At 34.3% G+C, this 11,434-nt stretch overlaps 1 protein-coding gene across 2 annotated transcripts; it reads left to right on the top strand.

The window, feature by feature from the left end:
* The first annotated feature begins 6,086 nt into the window (after positions 1-6,086).
* Positions 6,087-11,055, top strand: LOC118054535 (purple acid phosphatase 23). 2 transcript variants are annotated; one of them, XM_035066172.2, is made up of 8 exons: positions 6,087-6,497; positions 6,633-6,824; positions 7,372-7,708; positions 8,265-8,482; positions 8,621-8,811; positions 9,406-9,687; positions 10,260-10,363; positions 10,472-11,055. In XM_035066172.2, exons 1-8 carry the CDS (start codon positions 6,227-6,229, stop codon positions 10,503-10,505), a joined length of 1,629 nt encoding a protein of 542 aa, XP_034922063.1. In that variant the 5' UTR covers positions 6,087-6,226; the 3' UTR covers positions 10,506-11,055. The 2 variants fall into 2 exon arrangements, with proteins under 2 accessions (XP_034922063.1, XP_034922062.1); XM_035066171.1 differs by having other exon boundaries at positions 6,091-6,497; positions 10,260-10,385.
* The last annotated feature ends 379 nt before the right edge of the window (positions 11,056-11,434 follow it).

Genomic DNA, 11,434 nt, shown 5'->3' on the forward strand with positions numbered 1-11,434 from the left:
CGAGGATTTTAGTATAAAGTCCAGCTCACGCATTCTGATTCTATGGATCTAATTGAAATGACTAGTCAATGCGATGAAAGTTATGACAATCTTGTATAAAAAAATATATAAAAATTATTTTAAATATTTTTTGAAGATTTTAATGTACTATATAAAAAATATATAAAAAACTATTCTTATATATTTTCGAGTAAAAAAATATTTTTTAAAAATACACTCCATTACAATATCAAACACATATTTTTATAGAAAATTAGATCCAACACTTTGTGTAATTTTGCTTGTAAATTCGAAAGGGCTTGAAAGGATATGGCGCAATTCGCTGCAAGAATTCAGTTAATGTCTTTAATTATGCACAACAGATTACTGGATCCTAAATTAAATTATTGAAATGCAAAGTTGATTTTTTAAGGTAATCTCCCATCAAGACAAATTATTGAAACAAAACAAATGTGTTTTTTTTTTTTTTTTTTTTCTTTCTGCAAACCTCACATCCTTCACGGGCTCTTGCTTTCCCAGGCAGTGTCAAAATCAAAACAAGCTCCCCTGATTCAAATGGAATTAATCTGCTGTTCATCTAGCTAGTGTCCAACTGATCATGAGTGTGATGTCATTTGCCTACCTTACAAGGGATCGTGCCTAGCCAAGGCAGTAAAAGCAAACCACACTGCCTCTCGGTTAACCCCACAGCCACATGGGTTAATCATCCTTTGTCTCCACCTTGATTCCTGGTGATCTTTAGTGTACAAGAAGGGAATTCGTGTTGATCTGCCTTTTTTCCTAAATCTTGGAAATTCTGATAACACAGATAATTGATTATGATTACATACACATTCTTCACATCTAATCACTGATTTTGTCTCAGCAGCCATTATGCTAAAGATCAGCCTACTCATTGCTCCTTTTGTGATGATATCCATTTTAAAATACTCTCCCTTCACATATATATAAATTCAAAATGTCAAAACCGTGATAATTTTTCACTGGGCCGTCCTCTTTTATATATATATATATATTTTTTAAAATCTAATCCAGATCAGATAAGGTTAGGTTCTTGGTTAACCGTAAATTAATTTGGGTTAATTTCAAAGAAATTTTTTTAAATGATAAAATTGATGTTGTTTTTGATAAAAATAATAATTAATAAACTAAATTTTGCTCGGGTTGGATTGTGAATCAATACAGTATTTAATCCTATCAGTTTTTTTTTTTCTTCAATCTAATATAAACCTCAAATATTTGAATCGCTGAGTCTATATATATTTTAAAACTATGATGTTTATGATGAATTTGGTGAGAGGTTAGTAAAGCCTAACCTATCCTTTCACCTTTCAAGGTAATAAATCCATTACTTGTCCACTTTTTCATTTTATGCAGGAATAATTTTACTCGTTTCAAAGTAGCAATTCCAGGGGTATTCTAGAATTCTAACACAGATAAGTAAAATTTTTGGAAAAGTAATATACGTAGAAAAATATTAAAAAAATAATATGATTTGAACACAACTATTAAAATAACAGTTTTTTATGTCTTTTTCAATTCAATTAACATGCATAAGAATCAATTCAAAATTTTATGAATATCCAATGATCAAGAAATGAGATTTTAAGTCCCAATTACCAAAAATTAATGGGTCATTAGAAAATAACTGGAGCTTCATTTTTTACATGTCTAGTACCGTTAAAAAAATCTCAATAAAACGATTTTAACCAAGCCCTAAAAAAACACCAACCATGATAATAATTTGTTAAGGGTTTGTTGGAAATTAATTTAGGGTTAATTATGACTTCCTTTTGTGTTTTTTTCAAAGTGTAGCTATAATCATTTCATCAAAATCTTTCTAATAGTATTAGGGGTGTTAAAAATAGAGTCTTGGTGTCTTCCTGATGACCCATTCTTTCTTTTATTTTTTTCTTCTCTTATTTTTCTATTATGCTACATCACCTTATCTCCTTTTTTGTTCTTGGCCATTGAATCTTCAATCGTATTTTTTTTACCATTGGATCACCTTAAAAAATTTGATTGATTTTTGTTGAGGTTAATTAATTTGTACAAGAAAGAGAAACATTCATTAAATAACAATCTATTTCAAATAGTGATTGTGTAAAAAAATATATTATAAGATGCAATTGTTATTTCAAATAGTGGTTATATATAAAAATAATATTTTAAAACAGAGTTGTGTTGAAACTGTATTATTTTATTAAATAATTTTTTAATCTATTTTATTTTTCCAAAACTTTTAGCAAACTTTACTATTTTTTTTGTTTTTTAAAATCCCAATTGTAGGAGAGGATTTGTACTTATTTGACTAGATAGTTAGGCCTATATTTCATTGAACTTCGAATACCACAAACGAATTCGACAACCCCATAAATCCACAACCTCCTACTTTCAGATCAAATTAAATCACAGCCCTCTTCAATGTGAACAAGATTTTCAAATTCCTAGAGCCAATCGAACCCGAAGGTGTGCTACTGGGCGGTGGACATCACTAAAGCCAGCCAACCCTATTCTCTCACCTTTCGAAGCAACCCTCACCTTCCTATTAAATGTGTAAAATTAAGAAGCTTGCAAAATCAATAGCAAATAATTAATTTATGTAGCCTCTCCTATTAATTAAGCCCGTATTGTTCCAGTTAGAAGCCAGATCCTTTCACATGTGGTAGGTTTGCTGTCTTCGTGATCTAAGTTTATTTCTCAGCCAAAAATCTTACACGACTATAATATTAATTCTCGCCCTCTATAATTCATTCCCTATCTATATATAGAGAGAAATAAAAATAAATTCTAGCTCCCAACAACCAGCAAATCATTTTATCACCCACCTAACTCCTTACGAATCTGTACCCAGAAAAAGAAAAGAAAAACTCTGCAACAAGTGTCCATCTCTGCTCAAAGGTGCATGCAGTTTGCAGAGGATGTTATCTCTCGAGATATCTTAACGGGATCTGGATAAAACATGGTATGGAGCTTCGAAATTCACAACGAGTTGCTGATGATTGGTCATGTGATTCCAAACGTAAATTAGGTTAATCAAAGAATTAAATAATATGTCTACGCACAGTGACATGTGGGGTGTGTCGGCGTTGGCTAGGTTGTTCTCTGTATAGTTTACACATAAAAACAAAGATATCTAACGTCGAGGAGATTCCAAAGACTGTATCGCACACCTTCTGATCCTGAATTTTGATCTAAGCTTGGAGGGCTCTTCACGCAGTTCCAAGATAAAAAGGAAAAGGAAACCTTGCTGGCCTAGTCGACGTCCCGATCCAGTTCATACATGGTTATACATCACAGAATCTGGACATCACCAGTCAGCACCATTAAATGATATTGAACAAGCTCTTTATATCGATCTTAACTGTGTCTACTTTATGTCCGCGTGCACACTTTCCAGGTGCTGATGCGGACATGGAAGCAATCGGATTGGGCAAATAAAGAAGGGTTTCTGCTTCCCTGTCCTAAAAGATCATGGTGTGTGACTGCTGGCATGCCAATCCACGATGCTGGCATTTTTTTCTTCTGCAGAATATTTAGGTTATTGGTCTCACAAGTCACAACCTACTACTATCCTGAAAAATCAAAAAAGAAAAAAAGAATTAGGCCCACGTAAGTCAACCCACATGAGCCCATGTGCACTCAGAAATTAAAGCACACAGCGCAACTCCACTGGCCTTGATTGTTGGCTGGAACATGCAGGAATGTCATCGCCACACACAGAGTCGAGTCCTTGTTCCTAGCTAGGGTTACTTGCTCCCACGTAGAAATACTCGAATATTCCAAATTATACGGTCTCATACGCCTAATTTCCATATGCATCACATTTTGGATCAGTTCTCCCACCTCATATCTTATCGGCAAGAGTTATGTTAGGTATAGACCTGGATAAATGGGGGCTTGTGGAAGATTTTTGCCGTGTACTTGAGTTGTCTCCACCGAATTATTTGTTTTGTGATTCTCAGAAGACATTAATACTTAATTATAAAAAAAAGAAAAAAAAGGAAAAAGAGACGTGGTTGTACATGGCCCTGCAGGCATCAATTAGGTTTAAAAATAGATACCCTATGGCTCTACCAACAAGCCGAGATTAAAACTTGACCTAGAGCTCAATGTACCATAACGCGACTAATTATTCTCTTTAATCACTCCTTCGGCTACGGTAAGAAGCTTCGGCAGGATTACAGTCTCTAATGAGAATAGGCATGGAGGTGCTACCTAATGTAATAAATTCATTCGTCATTTGCGAATTAGTCAAATAAAATTGAATGTGGCTTCCGCTTACAAGGGGTTAGGAGTGGGGTTAAAGCGTGGAGAAAGTTATAGCACATGATTCGTTATGTTTGTTATTGTGGTTCGACTAATTTTTTTATTTTTTTAAATCATTTTTAAATAGTTTTAATGTGTTAATATCTCTCCTGCTTATTTAGCGTTACCAGTCATAAAATGTATTCGAATTTTTTGTAGCGATTAGATTTTTTTCCTTGTTTATTTTCTCCTGGGCTCGTGGGGCAACTTACAATTGATAAGAGTCGGCTGTGCAAAAATGTCATGAGCCAGCTGCAGCCAGCCCTTCGGTCTACTTAAACCCGGCGACATGGCAATGGTCCAAGGCAGATTGAGGGCCCATTAAACATGAAAGCCCATTAATAAGGGCTTTATGTATGGGCCAGACAATATCAAAAGGCCCCATTGACTTCATGAGTTTTCAACATGGAGTCCATTAGTGAGGATTGCTTTCGACCCAACTCTTAATAACAGACCTCATAAGGCTTCTCTCTCTCTCTCTCTTTTCACTTTCATTTTGATTGTTCTCAGAGTTTTCATAATATTATTCTCCCAATCAAATTTGATGTATTGCTGGAAAAGTTCCAATTAATACGTGTCATAAAAAATCAATATATTCATGCAAATGAAAAAACAACATATAAATAACTAAGTATAGAGTGCTTCTTGTTTTTTCCAATCTTCAAGTTATTAGTTAATGTCAATTGTGTCTTTAGTTAAATTAATTAAATAAGGCAGGAAATATATATTTATATATTTTTTATTTTTCAATTAAACATGTTTTTAATTTCAATTTATTTATTTATCAAACCCAATTCAGGATTGATCTAGCTAAAGAGCTGGATTCTGAGTTACACGAGTTAACTCAGATCAACTCGAATTTACCTAGAAAAATAAAAAATATTTAAAATTTTAATATTTTATATAAAAAAATTAGAAAACAATTCATGTAAATATAGATTATACATGTTGTAAATAATAAAATTTAAAAGATTATTTCAAAATATTTTTCATCTCACATTAAAAAAAAAAAACCATGTTATCCTTTTAGCTTAAAATATTTAAATCAAAAAAAATTTTGTATAAATTTTTTTCCGTGAATATAAAATGTACATATTAAAGAGTTTTAAGTTCTAAATTGAAAAAATAAAATATTTTTCTAGTATTTATATATGTACAATAAAATTTAAAAATAATTAATAACTAACTAAATATTATATAAAAAAAGAGGTATTTCTATCTAAAAAATATATATTTTTAAAAAAACTCTACTTAATTTTATTGGATCACCCCAGCCACGAGGGGACCGGATTTAACCCTTTTTTTCTCTTCTGATCTTTCATTTGATCCGAATCAGTTCAACCACCTTGTGCATGAAAGAGACCCCCTTGAACCATTTCCTTAACATGGTTTCCTTTTCTGGTAGGCCATCAAATCACGAGACCTCGAAGAAGCATATTCTACCACCCATTTTTGAGATACCAAACTTCGTTTATAATCCATAATTGTTTTAACCACTTAATTTAATTAATAGTTTATAGGACATATTTAAATTTTAAAAAAAAGTCAAGATAAATCAAACGAGTTTATTAAGAAAAAAAAATGATATAACTTCCAACTTGATTTATTGTATTGGACTAAAGTTTAAAACCTTTTCATCCAAAATGTTTATAAAGATTGTTGTTTTAGATTTTTTTTTATTTTATTTTCTTTGTTATTTTCGAAAATATTTCTCATTTAATTTGTAATATTTATTTAATTTAGATCTTACCAAATAAATCAATTTAACTGACTATTTAAAACAGTAATCCTTTGTACTTTTCCAAGCAGCCAAGGGAGCTGTCAGAACCCGCCATGGTGAACCTCATCACTCTATACTCATAATTCTCAATCTTACAATACCAGGATCATCAAGAAAAAAACAGTAAAACTCATAGACATGAATCGCCTTAAACTGTGGCTACTCATAAACACTCTCTTCATTACTATAATAACAACACAGAAGTTACTTGCTCAAAACCAGATACCAACAACTCTCGATGGCCCTTTTAAACCAGTAACTCGCAGATTTGATCCTTCATTGCGTAGAGGAAGTGATGACTTGCCAATGAACCATCCAAGACTTAAAAAGAACGCAACTTCAAACTTCCCTGAACAGATATCACTTGCCATCTCCTCACCAACTTCAATGTGGGTTTCTTGGGTCACTGGTATCTTTCTTTTTAATTATTGTTTATTGATTTTCTTGAATTTTTTCTTCTTGTGTTTTTGTGATGTTTTATTTGGTTTGATGTGGCTTGATTTCTGGGTTATGGTTTGGTTTTCTTGGATTATAAATGGTGCAGGGGAAGCACAGATTGGTTCTGATGTGATTCCTCTTGATCCTGCTTCTGTGGCAAGCGAGGTTTGGTATGGAAAAGAGAGTGGAAAGTACGTAAGTAGAGGAAAAGGAAATTCAACTGTTTATACTCAATTGTATCCGTTTGAAGGACTTTCGAATTACACCTCTGGCATCATTCACCATGTGAGAATTGATGGTAAATTAAAAAAATAAATTCCTTTATAGTTCTTTAAATTGTCTGTTTATACTCAATTGATGTTTTAAATTGGGATTTAGTGAAGGTGGGATAGAATGAATTATAGAATACTCATTTGTGTCATAAGTTCATTGTGGATAGGAATGGCTTGCCGCCTTGCCCTGTAATAAATTGATGCGTGTGTGCAGTGACATGGTTTCCTTGGGAAACTTAATACGGCAAGTAAATTTTTTGGCCATCCATGCTAACTAGATTATGTCTAATCTCTAACCATTTTAGCGATTTCTTTGATCCATTAATGTGTGAGCTGTTGGTTAATAATGATGAACGTGGTGATCAGAAGTCAGCAAATTATCAACAAAATGACTTAGAATATAGCCACTGGCAGTCCAAGTATGCCTAGTTTCTTTACGCATCATCCATGAACATCAATGCAGACTAGGTCTCTATGAATCTGGCATTGTTTTTCAGTGAGATTCTCGCACCTGGATGACCACACAAAAGAGTTTTATCATAATTTGTTGGAGTTTTTCTTTTTTCCTTGCAGGTCTTGAACCTGGGACAAAGTACTTTTACAAGTGTGGAGATAGCTCTATCCCAGCTATGAGTGAAGAGCATGTCTTTGAAACATTACCTTTGCCCAGTCCAAATGCATACCCTCATCGAATAGCCATTATTGGAGATCTGGGACTCACAAGCAACTCATCAACAACCATAGACCATGTGATCGTGAATGATCCATCAATGATTCTAATGGTCGGAGACCTAACTTATGCAAATCAATACCTTACAACTGGTGAAAAAGGAGCTCCATGCTACTCCTGTGCATTCCCTGATGCGCCTATAAGAGAGACGTATCAACCCCGCTGGGATGGCTGGGGAAGGTAGCCTTTCTGCTATGCCTGAGTATGTGGTTGGTTTTGACAAAGAAAAGTAGTTTCACTAAATTCGCAGCATGGAAGCCATCAGAGATGTGAATGCTTATAGTGTTTTCTTTTATTATAAAAGGCATCCTGTCTGATCTGATTTTAGATTATCTAAGATCAGCTGTTTTCTTCATTTTCAAGTCTACATCATGTTTTCGACGGATTGGAATCACCAATTGCAACCCAGATCCAAAAACAGTGTACAATAGTCAGGCTATCGGTACTTTGGTAGCTAAGCTGGGCTGGAACAAATTGACTGTGTTCTCCCTGCTGTGAGGATCTTTTGTTTGCCTTCAAGCAGTTGTACTTTTGCTTGTTTCTCTATTGTGCATAAACCCATCTTCTATTTTCCTAGCCTTTTCTTGCATTCCATTAAACTAAAATTTCTCATATGTACTGAGTCGTCCACTGTTAATTAATGGTTTATTAAGTATTCTATAAGGTATTTCCCTTTTGTGTTATTACAACAAGTTTTCATGGTCTTATGATTGAAACTGTTTTAATTGGAGTTCAGATTCATGGAGCCACTTATCTCAAGCAGTCCTATGATGGTCATTGAAGGGAATCATGAGATTGAACCTCAAGTTTCTGGGATAACTTTCAAATCATATTTGACTAGATACGCAGTTCCATCGGAAGAGTCTGGCTCTAACAGCAACTTCTATTATTCATTTGATGCTGGGGGCATACATTTTGTAATGTTAGGAGCATATGTTGACTACAACAGCACAGGTATGAGAGATTCCTTTTCTTGATCAAAATAATCCCCAACATATTTAAACTTTCAGGGCCATTGCAATCCTAGGATGCTATCTCTTTTCTGAGATTGAAGCACCACAAAATTGGTAAATTCTATCAATCTCAATTCAGGTGCTCAGTATTCCTGGTTAAAGCAAGATCTAAATCAAGTAGACCGCGCTAAGACCCCTTGGCTGGTAGCTGCCTGGCATCCACCATGGTATAATAGCTATTCCTCTCACTATCAGGAATTTGAATGCATGAGGCAGGAAATGGAAGCGCTTCTCTATCAATACCGTGTTGACATTGTCTTTTCTGGTCATGTAAGTTGGGATCTGCATATTTAGCTCTCAGGGATGGATATCTACTTGCAGATTCTGTTACTAATCAAATCAGATAAAGAATGATGATTGGTGAATAAGACTGTTTCGATGCCTATTACTAAAGTTCAAACACACTTTCTCAAGCATCAAGGTTCACAACATTCTGTTTTACAGAATAGCTTGCTGGTTAAAAGGAATTATGTTCCCAAATAAAACTTCATTTAAGAGTCTTTTAAAAACCCTTTCCACCAAAGGCAGAATTAAGTCTAGTAATTGTTGCTGGGAGTTCTCACATCGTGTTCACAAAATTTATATGATGCCTCAGAAACAGATGCGTCAAGTAGTTGGATATCTCAGTTGCATAGCATTCTTGCTCTTGTTCCCTATCAATTTAAGAGCTCGCTTCCCTTCTCAAAGACAGATGAGCTATTTATAGATATTCCAGTTATATCTTTTGTTTACATTATATTTTATATGGAGATGTTTTGGAGGCATGGGAGGAATTTCATGGATATACAAATGAATTAACTATAAATTATTGCCAAGATTATCATCTATTTTATAAATGAACATCAAATACTATCTACTTTACAGGTGCATGCTTATGAGCGGATGAACAGAGTTTATAACTATACATTAGATCCATGTGGCCCCGTTTACATAACAGTTGGCGATGGTGGAAATATTGAGAAAGTTGATGTCGATCATGCTGATGAACCTGGAAACTGTCCATCAGCTGGGGATAACATACCAGAATTTGGAGGGGTGTGTCATATTAATTTTTCTTCTGGTCCGGCTGAGGGCAAATTTTGTTGGGACAAGCAGCCTGAGTGGAGTGCATTTAGGGAGAGCAGCTTTGGTCATGGAATACTTGAGGTATGGTCTTAAGCCTAAAGTGTCATGAACTCCTTCATGTAGTTTTTCCTGTCAGTTTGTTTCAGAACTTGGGAGTGCTTTGATTCTTGAATTTTCTATCATGTGATACATTGGGTGTATTTTCATGTACATAATATACACCTTGAAGTTCCAGATGCTTGCTTAGTCACGTCAGCCTCATTTTATCGATTGGCCGGGCAATGCTTGACCAAAGTCAAGGCCTCGAGCCTGAAGTTTAGACTTGGCTTCAAATAAATCTCTCTGTAGAAGGATCTTTTGCCTCTCCAGAACCTTTGGTGACACCAGTTGTTTTCCCATATGAAAATTCAAGATCGCACCATTTGTTCCGCTGTTTGTTTTCTTCCATGTCTTTTCATTCAAAAATTTGTTAATAGGCGCAGGTTTATGATACGCAAACACATATCCATGAGTATCAGTGTGTGTGCATATGGAGCTCATATTTGCTGATCTTGTTAGACCAATTAAGGCCTGCAAGAAGCTAGAGTGGCTTCATTTAGTTGCAGTTTGAATCTTTCTATTTCTTGAATATTATCCTCTTGTTCTTAACGCAGGTTGTGAATTCCACATATGCATTGTGGACTTGGCACAGAAACCAGGATATTTACAAGGACGATAGTCACGGTGACCAAATATATGTTGTGCGGCAGCCTGAATTGTGCATCTCTTCAACTTTAGAAGTGATTTCCTAACTTAAGATTTAACTCCAAACTGCATCATCATTAGGATTTGACATTCCCATTTTGTTTTTTAATCTATGCACTAGGGAGGTGGCAAGCCTGAAGACGGAGGAGGTCTAACAAATGAAGCTGCTGATTTGTTAGCTAGATGGACGTGGTTCGCCGCATCGATAGAAATGCTCACAGTTGCAGTTATTTGGACGTCATTCTACTGATATACAACAACCCTTTTACTTCAGGATCATGCATTGCTCCTCGTTAACACCATAAGCACTTTGCTCACTGCCATCTTGTCACACACAGCTTCGATAATGCAGACCAGTGTATTTACGTTACAGAAGCACAAGTTAATGGTCACTGCTTGTGATTGCCAGAAACGTCCTCGGGAGTTGATCAGAGGGAATCATCTGATTTTTGAATTCATGAAAATATTTATAATATCTAGAAGATAAAAAGATTTGAATAAACATGGTATCATTGTCTTATTCTTACACACCCCTCCACTGATTCAGATTGCAGACCAATGTATGCATGCTACAGAAACACTTCCTTTGGGAAAACGTGTTAATGTTTGGATTTTTTTCACGGGCTGGGTAGGTGTAACCTCGTAGTCCACATCTTTATAGATTTTTTATTTGCCCAGAAAATTTAAATTATTTTGATTTCTTAATTATGACTTGTGTTAAAGTACTTAACGAAAGCTGCTAAATTCCTTGTAAGATGATGTTTTTTTACAGAATTAAAATATGATGGAAAGCTTAAAAACAAATAGGATTTCTTTATTGAGAATTCTTTACGAGTAATGTTGAAATAAAAATTGTATATAGCAACCGGCCACGTCATTGTAAATGTAGTCACGTGAGCTGGACAATGTAAGTATGTAATTAAAGTTATGATTATGGTTGTTTTTAAAAATATTTTTTATTTTTTTAAAATTATTTTTGATATTAACGTATTAAAATTGATTTGAAAATATTAAAATAATATTAATTTAAAATAAAATAAAATAAAATAATTTTTTAAAAAAAAAACATGATACCTGCCGAGAG

Source organism: Populus alba, chromosome 3 (genome assembly GCF_005239225.2).
Source record: "Populus alba chromosome 3, ASM523922v2, whole genome shotgun sequence".
Classification (NCBI taxonomy): domain Eukaryota; kingdom Viridiplantae; phylum Streptophyta; class Magnoliopsida; order Malpighiales; family Salicaceae; genus Populus; species Populus alba.